This window comes from Hemicordylus capensis, chromosome 2 (assembly GCF_027244095.1).
Source record: "Hemicordylus capensis ecotype Gifberg chromosome 2, rHemCap1.1.pri, whole genome shotgun sequence".
Classification (NCBI taxonomy): domain Eukaryota; kingdom Metazoa; phylum Chordata; class Lepidosauria; order Squamata; family Cordylidae; genus Hemicordylus; species Hemicordylus capensis.
The window spans coordinates 26,316,968-26,339,165 of NC_069658.1; the positions used below are offsets into that span (position 1 = coordinate 26,316,968).

Sequence of the window (22,198 nt, forward strand, 5' to 3'; positions counted from 1 at the left end):
AGGCTGCTTACCTGTAACAGATGATCTGGTAGTGATGCCTCAACATTCATAAAAGTGGGTTCTGCGCTTGCACAGAACTGCTCCGGGTAGTACTCATTAGCTCCTTGTGACGCCTTTTAACCGCCCCTGCATGTGCCGTGCAGTACCTATCTTGACAGTTAGGTGTCCATTGCTCAGTTTCTGTATGGCCGGCCGACAGCTTCAAATGCAACTTTCCCCTTGGACAAAGCCAGGGACATGGACGTGTTTGCACAGTCAGTGCTGAATAGTTTGCACTCTGTAGCGGGGTTGGACAGGTGGGTTTTATGAATGTCGAGGCACCACTACCAGATCACCTATTACAGGTAAGCAACCTGTTTATCTGGATAGTGAGGCCTTGGCAATCATAAAAGTGGGTGAATCACGAGCTTCCCAAATGGTGGTGGGAGTAGCAAGCTATTGAAGCACCCCCTTAAGAACGGCCCTGCCAAATTGTGCCACCTCTACAGAGCAAAGGTCCAGCACATAATGCTTCACAAAGGTTTGATCTGAGGCCCAGGTAGCCGCCATACAAATACCTCTGAACTTAATTCCAGAGAGATGTGCTGCTGAAGTAGCGTGTGCCCTGGTTGAATGGGCTCTAATAGAGGTTTGCAGAGTGACTCCTTGAATATCATAGGTCATCATAATCAGCTCCATCAACCAAAAAGACATCTTTTGGCAGGACGGTTGTAGGCCCCAATTCTGTCCATTAAGGGAAATAAACAATCTGTTTGTCTTCCTTAACTCCCTTGTTCTCTTCAAGTAGAAGAGGATGGCCTTCCGTATGTCCAATGTGTGCAATGATCTCTCTAGTGGAGTCACTGGATTTCTACAAAAGGTAGGTAAAACAATGTCTGCATTTAAGTGAAACTCAGAAACTATTTTTATTATTATTTTATTTTTATTATTTATTTGATTTCTACACTGCCCTTCCAAAAATGGCTCGGGGCGGTTTACACAGAGAAATAAATAAATAAATAAATAAATAAATAAATAAATAAATAAATAAGAAAGATGGTTCCCTGTCTCCAAAGGGCTCACAATTTAAAAAGAAACATAAGATAGACACCAGCAAGAGTCACTGGAGGTACTGTGCTGGGGATGGATAGGGCCAGTTACTCTCCCACTGCTAAATAAAGAGAATCACCACATTAAAAGGTGCCTCTTTGCCAAGTTAGCAGGGATGGAATTCCGGGTCCAAATGCATAACTACCCTTTCTGGGTAGAACTTAATATAGGGTTTATCTATGCGCAGAACCTACAACTCGCTCATGCGTTTTGCAGATGTGACTGCCACAAGGAATAACATTTTTAACGTTACTAATTTCATTGGAGTGGTCACCATAGGCTCAAAAGGCTTATCCATCAAAGTAGAGAGAACCAAAGAGGCTCCACTGGTCAGCAGGTCTTGTCACTGGGGGGTAAAGATTATTTAGGCCCTTCAAAAACTCCTTGCACTTAGGATGAGTGAATACAGTCTTCTGATCCCAGCCACTATGGCATGTGGAGATGGCCACCATGTAGACTCTAATTGACACATTGGCTAAATTGCTGGACTTTAAGGACTATATGTAAAGCAAAACCTCTTTCAAGGGCACTTCCCTTGGTTCAAATTGACGCTCTGTGGCATAAGCACAGATCCTTTTCCATTTAGAGAGATGATTTATCCTAGTTGAAAGTATCCTGCTGTTCCTTAAAATCCTCCTCAGTAACCGACCTTCCACACTGTCAGATTGAGAATGGACATGTTGGGATGCAGGCTGGGATTTCACAGCCGCCCTGCTGTGAAATCTAGCCCTTCTGTTGAGGCAACCTCCTGTATGCATGATTCGACAGTCATAAAAGCTGGGGAATCCATGGTTGTCTTGGCCACCAAGGGGTGACAAGAATTGGTCTGGTGTTGTCTTGAAGGAGTTTTGCTATTACCCTGTTTAAGAGAGGGTGAGGAGGGTATAAGTAAAATAAACTTGGCGTCCAACGGTATTGGAAGGCATCCCCTTTGGATAGGTGCCCCTCTCCCATCCTGGAGCAGTATTGGCCACATTTCTTGTTTCTTGAAGTCATGAACAGGCTGACTGTTGGGAGTTCCCCAGACGATGAAAAGTTCTTCCAGCATCTGGGGGTTGAGCTCCCACTCGTGCTGCTGAAGGATGTTTGACCTACTCAATGCGTCCACTAGGACATTGTCTTGTTCCTTTATATGTATTGTGATTAGATGAATGTCCCTTGCAATGCACCAATTCCAGATTTGCAGCCCCAGATGGCACAACCGTTTGGACACTGTTCCTCCTTGATTGTTTATGTAAGCGACTGCAGTAGTATTGTCCACCTGAAGCTGTAGTACACAATCTTTAAGATTCTCCTGAAAAGCCTACAGGGCTCTGAACGCTGTAAGAAGTTCCAGGAAACTGATATGGTGTCTTGTTTCTCGGGGTTTCCATAGGCCTTGTGCCCTATGGCTCCCTCGATGAGCTCCCCAACTGCTCATGGATGCATCCATGATCAACGTGTGAGTGGGTATCGGAGTCTGGAAAGCAATCCCCATCTGCAAGTTCGCATGCCTTGTCCACCACAGCAAGGACTCTAGGACTCTGTGTGGAATTAGCAGGGATATACCTTGGGGATCTACGCTGGAGTGAAATACATCCAGGTACCACAATTGTAGCTTCCGGAAGTGGAGCTTTGCAAAAACAACTGAAGAAGTACAAGTATCTCTTCCTTGGGGAAGAGTACTCCACAGCTTCTTGCCCTATATGTAAAAGCTTCTCGAGACAAACTCTTAAGAATAGGGCAGCTCGACTAAAAGTATCCCTAATGGAGGATGCTCTCTGCCTGTCCACCTCAACTTCCCAGCCAGGAGCTGCTCAAACACAGTCTAAACCCCTGGCATCAGAATCCGTTCTCATAACTCCCATGGGTGCAGCCCACAAGGGCTTGGGCACGCTGCATAAAGCCACAAAGGCAAACCCTTTTAAAAAGCCTTCGACACCGGTGAGCAGCCCTAAGCAGAAAAGCACCTCGTCATTGGAATTCTCAGCAGCGAAGAGGCTTAAAACCAATCCGACTTCGGAGGGCACTCAGTCACTGACGGGGCTGCAAGTGGAGACTGCGAGATGCCGTGCTAAGTCTTTGTCTCCAGCCCCCACCCCTCGCCAGTCACCTTCCACCCCAAGCTTGATACCAGGCAACTCCGCTGCTACTCGGCATCGGAAACATGCCAAGGGGAGAGACTCAGGCGCATCGAAGCCAAGGAGGAGGGACTCAGACACGTCAAAGCCAAAGCCATCCTCAATGTCGAAAGCCACAGCTCCATTGCAAAAGAGACTTAAAGGGAAAGTGGCCGTGGAGCAAGCTGCTACCCCTATCGTTGTCAACAGGGACATTCTAGACTCTGAAATGCAGGTCGAAATAGCTCCATCAGAAGAGGCAGAGGATGTGGATCCTGATCTCCTGCAACTCCTACAGTCGGGACACACGACTCCTTCCACTTCTACTTTTCAGCTATTTATTTCCCAAGGGTTAGATAATGAGGACGATGATGAGGGTCAACGCTCACCAAAGACACCTTCTTTCACACCAATCATTTTACATAGGACCCCAGAGGATTTATGTCCACTGGAAGATGGGGTGTTACTAATATCACTCTATCTCCTGAGGCGTTTACATTATTCAGAGTGGCAGTTAAAGACAGGTTCACTCGCATACAATAAATGGTATGGCACTTTTATGCCAATCCACAACAAGAAGCCAGGTCAATACAGGTCCTGTTGGGCAAGAAGCTGTGGAGCGCTCTTCTCTTCTCCAAGGAAGAAGAGACAAAGCTGGTTGCCATCTATTGACGGGAACTTTGCTGTGCAGCAGATACACATTTTTAAGGTGTTTTTTTCCTTAACAGACGCACTCATGAGCAATAGACTTGGAGTATGTTGTTGCCTTTAACTTTCTTTGTTTTATTTGAGGGGTAGTCTAAAAACAGTCCTGGGTAAAGCCGAGTAGGAGACTCAGGGACAGAATTGAAATCACTTGACTTGCCGTTCATCGTTGCTGTTCCAAGGTCAATCCGTTGGTCCGATAAATCCTGTTTTATTCTTTTAGTTATGGGGTAAGTCAAGAGTGGTTGTACGGTCCTATGGTCAATTTAGATTCATGCTATTTACTACAATTTATTTTGGGGAGCTGTAAAGTTCCCGAGGTCCGAACACGTCAGCGGTCAGGAAGAAACTGAGCAATGGGTGCCTAACTGCCAAGATAGGTACTGCACAGTGCATGCAGGGGTGATTAAAAGGCATCATGAGGAGCTAATGAGTACTACCTTAAGCAGTCCTGCGCAGGTGCAGAACCCACTTTTATGATTGTCGAGGCCTCACTATCCAGATTAAATGACACTGTAAAGCTAGAAGTGCTATGGAAGGAGAACTTTCACAGGATTTCAGAGCATTAGAGAGCTGTAAATTGGTCATTATGAAAATATGGCTACAACAAGGATTCAATACAGCAAGTAGAAGCAGAATCACTGAAGTAAATACAACTAGAGACTGGTACCGGAAGATGACTTTTTGACACTGGGAAGATTAACAATCGATGTTGAATGAGAAACAGAGGATGTTTGCAAGGCATTATAATTGGTCCGAGAGGATTCAGGATCTAAACTCTCTTCCTCCTCTGTAAAATCCTCCATAAGTACATGGGCTGAATAACGTTCTGTTTCAAGAGGAGGAAAATGAAGTTAAATGAGTAAAAATCAATTAAGAAGAAGCATAGTACAAATAATTCTAGGCGAATTTGAATTTATAATTGTGTAATTTTAGGACATCTTAGAAAATGTTACCACATTTGAAACATTCTACCCTTCCCCAAAGGCTCCTTATACCCTTCTGTTCAAAGACAAACTTCAAAATGACCTCTTTAATGGATAAAAGATATTTAAATAGCTTTCAGATTTTTTCATAAAAGATGTAAACTAAAAAAAACCCAAGCAAACATTTCGGTGTAAAGTTTGTCTTTGGAGCAGTGCAATGTGTATGGCATCGCTGGTATATCGTCCCCTTCTGTTCATTAAAAAAACTTCTTATCCAGTAAAACATCTTCCCCTTACTACCAGTTTGATTCCATCCCATCCAACTCTTCCTTTCACCGCTCCTACCAGTTAGGGATGTGCAAGGTCCACCATTAAGCCGGTTCAGCATTGGAGGGGGGGGAGTTTACCTTTAAGGAGCAAGGAGGTTGCCCACCCCGCCCCCATGTTTCCCCTGCCGGCGCTGTTGCCAAAATAGCTGGCGCAGGGCAGCAGTATACTTCCTTGCCGCCGCAGTCAGCGTCGTACCAGAAGTGAGCAGTGTGTGATGTGCACACATGCACCAGCCACATCCGGTACGATGCTGACTGGGGCAGCAAGGAGGTATGCTGCCATCCCGCACCAGCGATCTTGGAGAAAGTGGGGGAAATGTGGCGGGTAGGGGGTAAGGGCACCCTCCCTGCTCCTTAAAAGGTAACTCCCCCCACCCACTGCTGGACCAGTCCTCCGAACGCTGGACCTCTGAACCAGTTCGGTGGTTTGGTAAAGGACTGCCGAACTGATTTGTGCACATCCCTACTACCCGTTCTCACCCCAGGTCTGTGTCCTTTGCTCTCACACTCTTAACTTTCTATAATCCAACAAGGGGGTCCAACAATACACACCTTCTTTGCAAAGCTTAACACCTGGTGCAAAATATGAAATTTCTTCTGCTCCTGGATCAGCTACGGCACCTACTTTTTCTACCGTTTTCACAAGCTGAAAAAAAGTACTCACACTTTAAACATAAATATTCAACAGAGATGTTTCTAACCAAAACAAATAAGCAACAAACATATGCATAAAGATAATGGTGCATTCTTTCCTAAATAATATTTTCAATTTTAAGGAATGAATAAATGCTTTAAAGGAATTGCTCAGGTGTACCTCACACACCAAATTCTTGTGTTTCCTAGAGTGTTCTATGCCACCAAGCGAGTACGAGGAAGCCATTTGGGATACATTATCTAGCAATACAGTAGGGATGTGCACAAACACGTTCGGGAGGCGGTGGGGAGGAGTCCCCAGGGCACAGGGAGGATGCTCTTACCTCCCCCACCACATTTCCCCCTCCGGTGCTCTCCAGAAAATCACCGCTGCGGGGCTTCAGTATACCTCCTTACAGCCCCGGTCAGCGTCCTACCAGAAGTGGCCAACAGTTTTGGGGAGAGTGCTGGAGGGAGAAATGTAGCAGTGGAGGTAAGAGCACCCTCCCTGCACCTTAAAGAGCACCCCCCCGCCTCTGAACCGACTTGACCACCGGACATCTGAACTGGTTCATGCACATCCCTACAACATAGTGCCATCAGAAACAGTCACAGTTACACAAAACAGTATACCTTTTACACAAAATTAACCCATGGCTGCTTTTTGATCATGATATGCAATAACCATGCCATCAGAATGCAAATAAACCCCTGAATTCCTGCATGGAAAGTAATACATGCATTTAACTGTAATCATGAGCCTAACCAGTTTATACATTTGGATACATTAAAATTTATATAAAATGTTTTCCCCTAACATGAACCACTCTTATGTATTTTCCTAAAAGAAGGGAGGAAATTTACCAATGATAAATTTGACTACATTATGGTTATATGTAGCCATCAGCATATAGCCAATGTTGATGACTACAGCATTGATTAATAAATTATAAAAAATGAACCACTATGCCTCCAGGATACTGGGGTCTAAATGACCCCAAATGTAGTAAAAATTATTTAAACACTGGCAATTAAATTAACTAGCCGACCATGCACAGAACATCTGTGCAGTATTTAGGGCTGGCGTTTCCCACCCAGGCTGGTCCTTCCCCCCTTCCCTGCCCGCAGTTACTGGCCTGCTTTAAAGCTGGCCCGTCCCCTCCTGGGCCATCTCCTCTTCCTGGCGGCCCAGCCACCTCCTCATCCTGCCGCCACCTCATCACTGCAGCCGGGCCTGAAACCACCGCCGTTGCATCCCCATCGTGTCCAGGCCCGCCGCTTCCCTTGTGCAGCTCCTTCCCAATCGTTCCCCAACTTCTCTGTCTTTGTCGGGAACTCTCGCAGCATGTCGCGAGAGTTCCGTGCAAGAGTTCCGCCTCGAAGACACGCATCCCCATGGTGGGCAGCTAAGAAAAATAATTATATAGATGATTTGTCATCCTTTTCTGTATTTATTTTTGTTCACATCTCCAGGAGATATTGAATAAGGGGGAAATGAACAAGTATGTCCAAATTACGTATCTTGGGTCTATGATTTTAACATTGGGAGCACTACAGATTCTAAACACCTTGTCTATATAGCTGTACCACTTGTAATACAAATTACTCCTTAATGAAGTTTTGTTGTTTTATACATGAAATTGAAACTGAAGTAATTCTCAAATACTTTATTTTTTAATGATCTCATTTGGCCTAACTCCCATACAAGATAAGTTGAGTACTTTTTCTGAGCAATGGAGAGTCAAATGATATTCTCAATATGCTTTCCTTAATGCTTTTCCCTCTTTGGGTGAGACCATGTACAAAAGCTAAGTCACTTTCTCCACATTTTTCCAAGCAAACAAAGCAAACATCCAAAAACCAGTAAGAGTAGTCCAAAGTCAGCCCAAGTAAAAAAACAAACAGATCTCACTAATGATTTACTACTTTCTATAACCACAGATCCAAATACAACAAGGAGCAATGTCTGACAAGACAAATGCTTAGGCGGTCAGAAAGGAATGAGGCACTCCAAACACCAAAATAAACAGCCCCACTAAGTGTCAGGGGTGGTTCATGAGCATTCCATCCATGCAGTCTTGTGCAGGCACAGAACCTAGGATTAAGAATGTCCTTAGGATCATACTAAAGATAATCAAGCTTATCAACTTAGTACTCAATACACATACCAATTTAGTATTGCTAAATTCCTCCTCAATTTTTTCTGCCATGTTCTGGATGGTCAAGAGCTGTCTATCCATTTCCTGTAGCTTGGCAGAAAAGTGCTGTCTGCTAATGCTTTTGGCTAATACCCCTGTGGAGGTATCAGTGCTGAACTCATCACATAGGAGACTCCGGGTTACATGATCACCAGCAGTTCCTATCTTTTCTCTCTGTGGTGGGATTTGGAATGACTCAGTTTGAAGAGCATCACCTTTGAACCAAAAACAAAGCATAACCCACATTGGCATTTAGAACCTCTACAAGGTAGTACTGTAAACTATTTCTGAGCTTTATTCATTTATACATGTCTCTGAGCTGCTTTCCTACAAAGTCTTCAAAATGACATACAACCATGAGAACTTTCCATGAACATGAGGGGATTATCTACCCTGGAGGCCTTCAGGAGAGCCTTCTTTTTAGCCTGGCTTTTAATGATATCAAGTTTTAATTTTAATCTTAATCTGCTTTTAAATGGTATTTTGTTTTAATTATCTGTTTTTATTTTAATGTAAACTGCCCTGAGTCACTTTAGGAAGGGCGGTATATAAACTGAACAAACAAACACGCATCATCTTTCTGGTAAGAAGAGTAAGTGTTTGGAATGGGAAGAAATTTCTCAGGGGGTGGGGAATTCAGCTAACAATATGACAAGGACTACAGTTTCAAAACAAATTTGTAAAAAAGATTAAAGACCTTCTTCCTCAAATTCTTCAGGTGAAATTGCATTGGTAACAGATGCCGCCATGTGATGAAGTTTTGCAGAAGTTGGTAATTCAGTCTTCTCAGTGTGTGTGGTAATGTGTTTTGAAGCAGATATATCCGGCAAGTTTTTCAGAAGATCAGCATTTTCTATATCAATCACATTGATATACTTCCGGCCAACCTAAAACATAGCCAAAAAGATTGATGTTCTGCATAGCAAGCAATATTAAATTATTTCATTAGCTACTTATTTATGAGATTTCACCCTAAAAGCTGGCATACTAATAGAACAGATTTACATAAATTTTATCCATTGCATTATCAGCAAATATTTCTAATTTACTGACCAAATCAAATTTATTATCAGGTAAGGAGGATGGCAAAGGCTTCTGTGTTGCTTCAGTGGGGAATCTGAGATTCAAGTACAGATCTGGGGGCAACATCTGAGGAATACATGGAGGTGGTGACTCTGTGAAAAAAGAAGGAAACATGACAGAAAAACCTACTTGGAAATTGTAACAACAGCATTTGTAAAAATCCAGAAATGCTGGAAATACTATCGCCATCTAAAGCTCCATGGAGGCTCTCTTCTGCATACAGAGGTGGAGAAGCCCAGAGGTGTAAGGTAGATGGAGGGACTTCCTCTGTTATTTTAGGATTTAAAAGGCTTTGTATGTATATGGGGCTTCCCAAACTTTAAGCGCTTGTAAAAGAGAATGGAAAATACCCTGCACACATGGAACTCCATGTACACACTGGAGCCCTTGTGTACACCACCAGAATCACCAAATTGAGGTGCTGTGTGCTAGAATGCTTTTTAAAATTCTGACACACACTGCTCTAGGTACATTAGAATTCATTATTTTACTAGCACTCCGCATAAGATAATCTTAATCTAATTCACCTCACAATGCTGTTCCAAGCCAAATCATTATTATCCTTTTAAAGGGCAAGCTTAAAATACAATGCACTCTCAGTAAACTATCTGGTCTGGCAACAAAACAATAAAATGAAATTCAACAATGGCGAATGTTATGAAACACTTATGCAATAATGAGTGTTTCCTACCTATGTGCTTAGCAGGTTTTACAACAGCCTTGTACGGTAAGCAAGCATTTATCATCCACACATTATAGGCTAAAATATGTAAGATGGAGGCTAAGAACAGGTGGATAAAACCACCAGGAAGATAATAGGTTAGCCAAATTTGAACCAGAGATCCAGCTGCTTTTAACCAACACACACACACATACCCCTACCAACCTAGGACTCCAGTGTCCAACATTGAGTCATCTTGTTATCTACCCCCACTGTGTCCAATAGATAAATCAGTCTGTTGCTTATACCCCTCAGAAAAATGTTAATTATGTTTCTAAGGGGGCTCCCCAGAGGAAGAGTGGGATATTAATGTAAGAATAAATATATATATATATATATATATATATATATATATATATATATATATATATATATATAAAGAGTAATGCAGACCAAAAGAAAGCACACCTGATGCAGAAGTAGAGATGATTGGTTGGTTTTTAGTAGGCACAGAAACTATTTCTTCTGAGAGAGTTTGCACATCCTGATGTGATTTCAGAACTTAATTGATAAGGAAAAATAAAATCAAGATGAATCAATAGAAGGATAGAGAACATTGTATTGCATATTGAAGGAGAGTTACTCTTAAGAGCAAGAATTTGGCCCTAAGAAAACAATTTTCAATTCAAGGGCCATGACAGCAAATACATAAATATATTCAGAGTGCCATTAATTGTACAACTGTAGGAGATATCTCTGAAAGAAATTTAATCTTAGTGGAAAACAATTTAGATTCAGAAGCATAAAAAGCAGTAGTACAATCATTTCTAGGAGGGTTTAAAAAAATTACCAGTTTCAGTATTTGTGGTAGCATCTTGAAGCTCTGTGGGCCTTTTTCTTACAGAAGCCAAGTAATGCAGCCCTGCTGAAGACATAGCTGCCTCTGGGTCTAAAGTGGAAAAAGATATAATCACTAGTAGGTGAGGCCCTTAGTTGACCAGGCAAAGTCATTTTGCGTAGATTAAATTTCTAGGAAGGTTCGAGAAATATATGTAATGATTTTAATTGTAAACCACAATTAACAGACACAAGTTTTGGACCATATACGTGTGTGTGTGTGTGTGTGTGTGTGTAATTTTTATTAATGTGCTTGCAAAAGGGAAGTAGAAGAACAGTTTGAAATTTGTAGAATTTCAATTTCAAACATTATTCTTTCTATTAGCACTTAGCAATAGCAATAGCACTTACATTTATATACCGCTTTATAGCCGGAGCTCTCTAAGCGGTTTACAATGATTTAGCAAAGATTTAGCATATTGCCCCCAACATTCTGGGTACTCATTTTACCGACCTCGGAAGGATGGAAGGCTGAGTCAACCTTGAGCCCCTGGTCAGGATCGAACTTGTAACCTTCTGGTTACAGGGTGGCAGTTTTACCACTGCACCACCAGGGGCTCAATACATTCTATTGTATAACGACATATGGTAAATTTGAATAATAGTAAATTTGACTGAGAAAGATCTACTTTTCTTGAGCATTCTGCTGTTTTGGAACTATTGAACTGATTATTGAGTATTAAAAATCTGTTGAGAACAATAATAGTTTAAACATGATTATTACATCAGAATTTCTGCATCACCACCCCAAAACAAAAAAACTGAATGTCTCCCCAAGCATATTCCAGTGTTAAAAAGTGGTGTATTCTGCTACTTTAAGAGGCTTGAGTGTTCATGCAAAATATGATATCTGTAAGGTGAGCTTCCCTAAGTATATTCTGATGTAAAAAGTAGTGCATTCCGCTAATTTCAGTGGCAGCATTATGTATGCAAAGTTTGGTATCTGTAGGTCATCAGGAAATATGACTTTATTTTGTACAAACTCATCAAACTCATCAAAATATATAATAGATTATCCACATCAAAGGCAAGGAATATAATGACAATGATCTCAACAACTGTACGCCTGCCAACTGGTCAACTGTAGTCTTAAAATGGAGAAAACAGAATATTCAACAAAGATGATTTACGGTCATCTTTGTGCAGAACATTTGACCAATCTGAGATTTAGTTTAAGAGGTCCCAATACTTAGAAAAAAATTAGATAGTGATTTAAACTAAAATAAAAAAGCAACACTGAAGGCAGAGTCATGTCTGAAAAATAATAATAGTGACTGACATGACAGGCAACGTTCCATCAATGCTAAGGACTCACCAGGGCAGCTGTACAACTTGAAAGGCATTCCTGATGCCGTGGCGCTACAGACTACTTGGAATGATTTAAAACCATTTTCATGCAGTGCTCCTTCAATTGGATATAATGGAAGGAGTGCTGCATGGTTGCCCGGATGCTGTTTTAAATCATTCCACAGCAGTCCTGTCATGCTACACTGTCAGGGTGACCTTACAACCCTATCAAGTCCCTAACATTGATGGAGGGCTCCCTGGCATGTTGGCTAACAAAAATAAAACAACCAATGTTCTAAACAGTTTCTCACAATTGCAAATTCAGAGCCATATTTGAATACCAAGTCATGTCTTGATATCACCATGTAGTATCACCAGCAAAGCTAAAGCAGAACAGCTTTACGGGTTCAGTAAAAGTGCCTGGCAACTGACTGCTGTTATATAAAAAATTATTTCAGCTATTACCAATCAGCTATTTGCAGAACACTTAACCAGCCTTAATGTGCTCATTCTTGCAACAACGTCACGAGGCAGGTCATGACATCCCCAATCTATAGACATGGAAAAGACTGAAAAATTCAACAGCTAGCAACAAGAAGTCCAGGGCAGAGAATGGCCTTGAACCCATAGCTCTGAAAATCCATTCCAACTTTTCTGCAACTAGATCATCGTGCCAACCATCTCCTCTAAAGATTAATACCAGATCACCAAAGATTGGCCAGGACCTTCAATTTTTGATTCAGTCTTGTAGAACTACTCACCCAATCGGGATATGCCATCACTGAAATCATAGCGGGATACTGCTTGGTTATCCTAACATAAGAATAATATGATTAAATGCATATAGATGATTCACTTGCTTCTAAACACTTTTCAACACATCACTAGTAGTATTTCAGCATGCTCAGTTGAGGCAAATAAGAATGCCACACATTTAAATAAACATATACCTTAAACACAATATATATATCTTAACATGCAAAAATCATACATGGTCCATTAAGAAAAATCTCAAAGTAATGTCAGGGAAAGTCAGGTTACTTAGCTATAACAGTAGTTCTTGTAGTGGTCCATTGTCCATTCACACTAGGGTATTCATGCACGCGCAGAACAGATCTCGAAACCTTCCAGAGCTAAGATATAATTTTTAGTGGTAACTCCACCCCCTTATAGCCGTATGTGAAGTACATACCCGTCTATCTCCCTCAGTCTCAGACCACCACAATTGTACTTGCCAGAAGTAGCCATTGCTGCGGGGTAGAGGGAGGGTCGTGTGAATGGACAGTGGACCACTACAAGAACTACTGTTACAGGTAAGTAACCTGACTTTCTTTGTAGTGGTCCAATTGTCATTCACACTAGGGTGATTAGCAAGCTACCACTGTCCACCACCAACCCCCAGGCCCCGCGCAGCAGTTTCTGGCAGGCCTGCAGTCTCTGATGTGCCCACCGCTGCCGGCCAACTGCATGGCACCCTGTTTCCTCTCCCCCCGGCCAAGTCGCTACCGTGCCTCCTCCTCCTCCAGTTCACGCTGCAGATCTCTCGAAACTTCTGGCAGACAGCCAGAAGAGGACAGAGGAAGGAGGATGGGAGGCAGCTCTGGCTCCCCACCCCTACCCGCCCAGAGAGACCAGAGCTGGGGGTGGGGGTTTTTTTTTGTTGCTGGTTATTTTTAGCCGCCTTGAAAGCCTTTTAAAAGCAGCAAAGTGGGATGTAATTTTAAAAAACTAGACTTCTATAAATATATTATAGGACTGTCAGTGGATGGGACAGCAGGCAGTTCATTTTAAACTGTTTGGTGATAACTTCTCTATAGAAACTGAGAATCCAAGGCCAAGACTCAATTTTAGTAATCTGATCCATCTTTCTCATGGTTATAGAATTAGGAATCTGTTAACGATTTCTTTCTTTTTTCACATATATATGGAGTTTTGAAATATGACAAATTTGTGATAATCTTTCTCAAATCCCAATATGCATCCAGCTAGCACTCCTTATCTATGAAGGTCTTCACTGCCTTGTCCTTTGATCTCTTTCCCCTTATTTCCTATTGTATTTCTGCTAGTGAAATTTGCCCCCCTAATTCTACCATTTGCAGTTGCCCTAAGGTTTGCTACCCTCCTGAATAAGTCCACCTATTCCCCTTGTTGCCTCTTATTCTTACAATTCCCTCCCAAAATCACCTCCATGGAGTGAGTGAGTGAGTGAGTGAGTGAGTAAGTAAGTAAATAAATAAATAAATAATTCCACTTTTATACTGCCTCTCTATCTCTTAAAATCCATCCTCAGAAGTTTACCTTTTCTGAGAAACCCTGGCTAACAATTCCCAAGCACAATTAAGTCTAACTCTGAATACAGAACATGCAACTGCATTTGCTCATATTCATCTCTTAAAACAGTTGCTTCTCCCAAGTCCATTCCTTCCTTTTCCCACTGCCAAGTTTTACATCTCCTTTCCCCCACCTTTCAGCTGTAAAATACCACAAACATTGATTACACTATATGCATGATAAAATAATAACAAAACAATAGCAGCTGTACAACTGGTTATATGAAGCTGTTCAATTGGTTATACTGGTTATATGAAGAAGAAGAAATCTAGGATCTCAGTCCCCATACTGAATAAATATATAAGATCAATTTCCTATAACAATTTCCTTGAACAATTCCTACTGCCAATCTGCATAGTCTCAGCTGCCAGCCAGAGATTATTCTTCACACATAGAAAAGACGCAGATAGGGAACATTCCTTAATATCCATTCAATTCCACCATATAAATTTAATAATTACGTATTCTTTCACTTACTCCTCTGTAACTGATGTATTCATCCAGCTCCAATCATGTTCACACTTATCATTGCCTCTTTACCACTCTGACTGGAGAGACCAGAGCTGGGGGCCTGGAGGGAGGAGGATGGGAGAAGGCGGCAGCTCCCCCCACCCCCGGCAGACCAGAGCTGGGAGCCTGCACGGCACAATAATTATTAACTATTATAATTATAATAGTTAATAATTATTTTAGAGAGCGCCTTCTTCTGCACAATCCCCACCGCATGTTAAAGTCATCTGAGGAGGTCCTTCTTCAGTTACCACCAACACGTCTGGTGGTGACTCAGAGGTGGGCCTTCTTTGTAGCTGTTCCTGGGCTGTGGAATGCACTCGTGGCAGAAATCTGGAAGCTGAGTTCATTATTGGCCTTCAGGAGAGCCCTTAAGACCTATCTGTTTGGCATGGCCTTCCAGGGTTTTTTAACTGTTTTTAAACCATAAAGGTTTGGCCTGGTTTTCCAGGGTTTTACAACTGTTTTTACGGTTTTGAATTTTAATAGTTAATTGATTTTAGTTTGTTTTAATGTAAACCATCCTGAGCTATTTTTAGAAGGGCAGTATAGAAATCAAATAAATAAATAAATAACTGGAGAGAGAGAGAGAGAGAGAGTGTGTGTGTGTGTGTGTGTGTGTGTGTGTGTGTGTGAGAGAGAGAGAGAGAGAGAGAGAGAGAGAGAGAGAGAGAATGTGTGTGTGTTACGTGCACACACTGCCTTGATACTGCCGCCCAGAACAAAACTCTTTCTGCTCACTGATTATAAAAATTAGAGGGAACACTGCAAGCTACTCACCTGAGTGGAGGATGAAGCGGGCATCTATGGTAGAACTGTGCTCAAGATGGCTTCACCAAAGTGGGACTGACTCTGGGACCTAGTACCCAGAGTGTAGTGGCCGACAAAGGATATTGATCCCTTCCATGTCACTGCTCTGCATATGGGGTTCAGGGGAACCCCTTGGAGAAATGTAGTGGACGTTGCCATCGCTCTTGTTGAATGAGCTCAGAAGGACTGTGGTGGGGTTTTGTTGGAAAGTGAGTACGTCAGTTTAATCATAATTATAATATAGGCCAAAAGGTGTTGACATGAGATTTGCTTCCCTTTGTTAGATCCCACAAAGCACACTAAGAGGGCTGTGTAGTCTCTAAAGGAATGTGTAAGATGGAGACAGAAGGATAAGGCCTGCTTGCCATCGAGGTTGTGCCAAGCCCGTTCCTCCTCAAAGGATGGAGGAGGAAAGAAAACTGGTAGGCATATATCCTGCGAGATATGGTATTGAGAAACAACCTTCAGCGGGAACGATGCATCAAACTGAAGCAGAACTTTGTCAGGTTAGAAAGACAGAAGACAGAAAAAGAGGGTCTGCTTGAAGGGCATGTAGTTCTGCCACTGTCCAGGCTAACAAGAAGGCCGTTTTGAATGATAGGGATTTCAAAGGGCACATAACCATGGCTTCAAATGGCTTCTTCATTAGGGCCATGAGGACTAGTTTTAAGTCCTATGGAGGAGCTAGTCTAGGAGTTGGAGGGAACAAGCATATCAGACCTTTGAAAAAACATTTAGCAGGAAATGTTTAAAAGCGTCTCCATTTTGCCTTGTAGGAAGTCCTTGTGGAAGGCTTACGAGAGGCTTTGATCACGTCTAGGACCTCTCAGTCCTTTATTCTCTTGGAATAATTCACCAAGCCATGAGATGGAGGATATCCACATCTGGGTGGAGCACCTTTCTCTGCTCTCTGGTGAGGAGATTGGGGTGTTTGGGTAGACAGATGTATTGGAAGTCTGACAGGGTTAGGAGTGTGGTAAACCAAGTCTGACATGGCCACCATGGTTCGACCAGTATGCAGTCTGCATTGTGTGTCTGAATCTTCTGAAGTACTTTTGGCAGCAGAGGAATCAGAGCAAACATATACAGAAAGTTTATGTTCCACTGGAACAGGAAATCATCTCCTAGTGAGTATGAGTCATGTCCTCCTCACTGCAAAGGCCATGCATTGCTTGTTTAAACTCATCTATGTATGGCTGGTCCCAGTGACAGAAGAGCTGTCTCACCTCTGTGGGGTCTAGAGTCCACTTGTGAGATGGTCTGTCTAGGAGACTTAGGGAATCTGCCCAAACATTCTTCTTTCCTGCTATGTGGCTTGCCGAAGGCCAGATCAGATGGTGAATGCCCCACTCCCAAATGTGGATGGAAAGGTATAGGATAGGAGATAGAGTGCCCCCTTAGTGATTCGAATAGGCTTTGGCCATCATGTAGTCCATCAGGATAAGCACTGATTTTCCAGAGATAAATGGTAGAAAGGCCCGCATAGCTTTCCAAATGGCCAACACATCTAGATGAGTGATGTGGTAGGTTTGTTCTAGGCTTGACCAAAACCCTGCTACACTCCACCTGTTACAGTGTGCATCTGTCATCAATGTCAGTTCTGGCAGTTTGTAAATGAATGGCACCCTTCTTCTAGTATCGTCTACCACCGGACCAAATGTTGTGTCTGTGGAGCAATACTTACGGTTTTTGGGGGACAGTCCTTTTGTGGATGGAAAATGAACAATAACTGCTCCTGTAGTGGGTGCATATGCAACCTTGCTAAGAGTAGAATCGCAGTTATGGATGCCATGAACCACAATAGCTTCTGTACTGAGTGTGCCTTGTGGGTTCCTGAAGAAAGAATTTGGTGCACTATTGCTCTGATGATCAGAATCCTGCATTGTGGTAGAGTTGCTAGCATGGCCAATGAATCAAGCAGAAATGAATTCTATAGCTGTTGTGGGAGTGAGCTTCGACTTCTCCCAGTTTACACACAGTCTGTTTGTCTAGTAAGCTCAGAGTGGTCCTTACATGTTGATGAAGTTGATGTTTTCTTTGTGCCACTAGGCGTCAATCATCTAATTATAGAAAGAGACAGGTGGACTTCTCTCTCAGATGAGCAACTACCATGGCCATACATTTGGTGAAGATGCACACAGCCGTGGAGAGGCTGAATGGTAACACTTTGTATTGATAGATATTGTTCCCTATACAGAATTGCATGCACTTCCTGTGGGATGAATGGGTGGAGATATGGAAGTAGGCATGGCTGAGATCTATTGCTGCAAACCATGCATTGTGGAACAAGAGCTGCAGGATGCTTGCGAGTGTAGTCATTCGTAAATTACAGTAGCAGACAAACGCATTGAGGCTGCATAAATCTAGAATGGGTCTCAGCCTTCCATCCCATTTGAGGAGCATGAAATATCGTGAATAGAAGGCAGAGATGATATTGTGGTGTACTGCATGGATAGAATCATTCTGTTAAAGTTTTTGCACCTCCGCTAGCAAGATTGGTATTTCAGATTCCCATAACGGGTGGAGGGCTGCCAAGTTCTATAGTTCTATAGTGTATCCCATGTGCATAATAGTGAAAACCCAGTGATCCGTTGTTATATAGGCACAGCAGCAACTTCCGGTCATATCTGGAAAAGGAGGGCAACGGGGCAGCAGGGAGGTATGCTGCTGCCCCAATGGGCTGCTTGAAAAACCGACGCTGGCGGGGGGGAGGCGGCATGAGGGGTAAGTGTGCAACACACACCCCACTCTTAAAGGGAGGCCCCCGCCGCCTTCGAACCGGCGGAACCGCTGGTTCCGTGCACATCTCTATAGTCTAGGAATGGATAATACTGTAAACTGGATCTTTGGCATCCTGAGCAGCTTGCTGTGTCTCTAGACCTAAGGAAAATGCCATTCTTTGCATGTTCCAAATATGGGTGATAGTCATCTGCAGAAGAAGCTGTCTTATCCTCACCTACCAATTAATCTGAATGGGGGCAGCCATGTGGGAGTTCTGATACCCCTTGTACTAAGAGAGACTCCCTCCATTCCCATTGTATTCTGCAGAGTCTGGAACTTCAATAACGGATTGTTGTTGTCTACTGGGTATGCCTCTAGTATGTTCGGTATTGGAACGGGATTCTTAGTTGATAGGGCATCTTTATTCTTGGGCTTCAGATCCAGATTCAGGTTAGACACAGAGACTTTAGTGGAGTGGCCCAATTGTGGGATGGAGAGGGGCGATTTCGATCTGGAGCAGGATTCCCCTTCCCAATCATTAGCATCTCAACACTTGGGTTTAAGGGGTCTGGAATGACAGGCGCTTGATCTGGGTTCCACCAGCATATACTCTACTTTAGGTCTCTGGTGGTCCATATCATCGTACTCAGGGGAGCAATTATATCTGTAGCAATCATATATGAAATCTGGCCAATACTGAAGCCTTCTTTGCTCCCAGTATCAGAGTGAGCGCCTCCTATCACAGTCTCTGCCTATGACTCTGACCTGATATCGTGTGAGCGCTGGGACTCTTGATCCAGTTCTGGTTCCAAATTGGGCACTAGGTTATGGTCCACTTCGGATTCCATATCAAGGCTGGAGTGCGTCTCCTCATTAGAGACCAAAAGAGTCCCTATGATGGGGGAAGTAGCAACTGATACGGTTGCTGTCTTCGGCTTCAGGAGAGCAGACAAGGGCTTCCCTGTCTTCTTCTTCTGAGCAGGAGCGTACCAAGGTTGGAGCGGGCCCAGAGACAGATTTTAAAATGGGCCCCTCACTGCCTTCCTCTCTTTCTCCTGGCCCCATGTTTCTGCTGCTGAAGAACATTAAAGGCATGTGTAATACAGTGTAGCAGATTAACAAACAACCCAAATTGTCATCTGAATCCACTCCAAGATATATGGACCAAATGATGGGGGACGGGGTTGTTCTCAAACCCAACAAAACAATTTGCAAAATATGGGAAAGGCAACTTGTAGAAATTACATGCTGCGTTTTTAGTATATTGGCTTTTCAAAGTAGAGGTTTTCCATGGTAACATAACAAGTTTTAAAGAGCAATGCAATTAATTTAACATCCAAACAATCCTGCAAACCAAACCAGTGCTTGAATGTGGTTCTTTCAGAGTTTCCCCAATCTAGGGTTGTCACCAAGTGACTCAGTTTTAAAGCCTTGAACCTTATTTCAAAACACAGCCACACCACCTGACTTTGTGCTGATATACTTTTATAATAAAACTGTGATCCTATGGACACCTACTGGGAAGTCAAGCATCATTCCCCCCTACACACACACACACACACGTTCTTGAGGGCACAGACAGCAACTGAACTCACAAGAACGTAATAATATAAAACAAGCATATTCATGCAAATATGTGTTAGCAGAAATATTTCAACACACAACGTAACATCCTGCATAATTCTTTATCCACTCCCCGCACTGTCTCTAAAGGATCCAATATTTAAACAACTGCATTCGCAAGAATATACAGATGTAAAAACAAAAACAACATAATGGGTTTGGGGGGGGTGGATATGAGGAGACCTTGGAATTTTTGTTATTTTTAAATGCAACTTGGGGGCTGGGTGAGAAAGAGCCCCTTCTCCAAGAGCAGGAAAGGGCTCAGCAGCAATCCATTTATTCTCAGCTGCCTCAGCCTGTCGGGGAGGAGGAGGAAGCTTCTTTGAGGGGAAGTTTACTTCTCTCCCTTCTTCCATCGCCTCGGGCTCCAAGCAGTTTCTGCTCCCTCTCGCAGGCACGCTACATGGGTGGGGAAGCAAGGAGAGATTGGGCAGACAGGCAGCTGCCTTGCCTTTGCTCTCTCTTGCAGGAGAGAGGGCAAGGACTGGCCTTGGGGGGCCCTCAGAGGCTGTGGGTCAGGAGACATTCATCTCCCTTTGTTTAATTAATAGTACGCCTATGCTTCTGAGGCTCCAAGGAAGGTTTCCTCTTCTTCTGGGGCTTGAAGCGATGCACCAAAGATGTCAAAGTGGAGGAGATTGCTTTTGGTACCAATGGGGTTGGCTCCTCCTGAGGGGGAGGCAGTGGAGGCCCTGGTTTCAGCATCAGTCGGGCAACCTCAGATATCGAATCAGGTGCTAATAGGTCTCAAGGATCTGTCTCCTCTGTGTCTGGCATGATGACAGAGTTGGCAAGAGGCTCTTTAGTGGTGAGGTGAGTGGGCACGTCTTGCAATGTATAATTAGCGCGCAGAGCCCGCTCCCAGAGAATAGCATGGTGTCTAGAAGTGCGGTGTCTGTGGGCCTGTCTAGTAAAGGCTAAGCAGATTTTACACTGATCTACTCAGTGTGCTTCCCCCAAACAAGTGAGGCACTCCAAATGGCCACCCGACGAAAGGAGTTTACTGCAGCAAGACTTGCAGTGCTTCAGAGTGTCCCTAGCAGCCATAGGGGATGAGGACCGGATAAACTCAAAAAGCTATTGGAAGAATAGAAGAAGACAGGTTATTCACCTGTAAATCATGATCTGTAAGTGATCCATAGACATTCATAAGTCTGGGTTCCGTTCCTGCACAGGACCTCATGGATGGAATACTCACGCACCGTCCCTCGTGCTGGCATGACCTTTTATTTTGGCGGTTGGAGCGCCCGTCCTTTGGTTCCTGGATGACCGCCTCCATATGAAGATCATCCCATAAAGTTTTTCAGAGAGCACAGATAAGTCTTTATCTGTTCACTTACTGCTGTGGGGAAGATGGGAGGGTCTTATGAATGTCTATGGATCACTTACAGATAATAAGCTACAGGTGAGCAACCTGTTTATCTGTAGCATGATCCACAGAACATTGATAAGCCTGGGTGTTTAGCGAGCTTTCCCAAGAGGAGGGAGCAGTAAGCTAATGCAAAATTATCTTCAAGAATCCCCTTCCAAAATTAGCTTCTGCAACAGAATGTAGGTCAATTGCATAGTGTTTCACAAAGACAACCATGCCGCCTTACAGGAATCTTCCATTTGGATCCCCAAGAGATGTGCCACTGATATTGCATAAGGCCTAGTAGAGTGAGCTCTAATTGTGTGGTGAGTGGTGGTTCTACCTTCTGAACCTTGTATGCTAAAGAGATTAGTTCTACCAGCCAATGGGACGACGACAACAACAACTTATATACCGCTTTTTAACAAACGTTTCCAAAGTGCTTTACACAGAGAAATAATACATAAATAAGAAGGATCCCTGTCCCCAAAGGGCTCACAATCTAAAAAGAAATGTAAGATAGACACCAGCAACAGTCACTCTAGGTCAGGCATCCCCAAACTGCGGCCCTCCAGATGTTGCTGAACTACAACTCCCAGCATCCCTAGACACAATTTTTTGTGGCTGGGTATGCTGGAAGTTGTAGTTCAGCAACATCTGGAGGGCCGCAGTTTGGGGATGCCTGCTCTAGGTACTGTGCTGGGGGTGGATAGGGCCAGTTTCTCTCCCTCTGCTAAATAAAGAGAATCACTATGTTAAAGAGGTGCCTCTTTGCCCAGTTAGCAGGGGCAAAGGACAGGCATTGCCTTGATATAGGATGGCCCTTTGACCTACTCTTATAGGCTACAAAAAGCTGTTTACTCTTACGATAGCCCTTAGTCCTATCTAAGTAAAATAAGAGTGACCTCTGAACATCCAATGCATATAAAGACGTCTCTAGGAGTG

The 22,198-nt window shown here is 43.2% G+C and overlaps 1 protein-coding gene and 1 long non-coding RNA gene across 9 annotated transcripts in view; one reads left to right on the forward strand and one right to left on the reverse strand.

The window, feature by feature from the left end:
* The window catches only part of CPLANE1 (ciliogenesis and planar polarity effector complex subunit 1), a 200,493-nt gene that overhangs the window by 47,489 nt on the left and 130,806 nt on the right, over window positions 1-22,198 (reverse strand). For 7 of the 8 annotated variants that reach the window (XM_053297186.1, XM_053297183.1, XM_053297185.1 and 4 more), the window contains 8 exons: window positions 12,669-12,720; window positions 10,574-10,672; window positions 10,192-10,284; window positions 9,033-9,154; window positions 8,677-8,866; window positions 7,950-8,194; window positions 5,701-5,794; window positions 4,564-4,722 (listed from right to left, as the gene is read on the reverse strand). In XM_053297186.1, the coding sequence (XP_053153161.1) occupies window positions 4,564-4,722; window positions 5,701-5,794; window positions 7,950-8,194; window positions 8,677-8,866; window positions 9,033-9,154; window positions 10,192-10,284; window positions 10,574-10,672; window positions 12,669-12,720 (1,054 nt within the window). The remainder of the gene's footprint in view (window positions 1-4,563; window positions 4,723-5,700; window positions 5,795-7,949; window positions 8,195-8,676; window positions 8,867-9,032; window positions 9,155-10,191; window positions 10,285-10,573; window positions 10,673-12,668; window positions 12,721-22,198) is intronic. The other variant, XM_053297187.1, reaches the window with a different exon arrangement.
* LOC128345344 (uncharacterized) lies at window positions 16,362-21,232 on the forward strand. The gene is made up of 3 exons (XR_008316391.1): window positions 16,362-16,471; window positions 17,608-17,717; window positions 21,078-21,232. It is a non-coding gene; the product is annotated as an uncharacterized LOC128345344 (long non-coding RNA).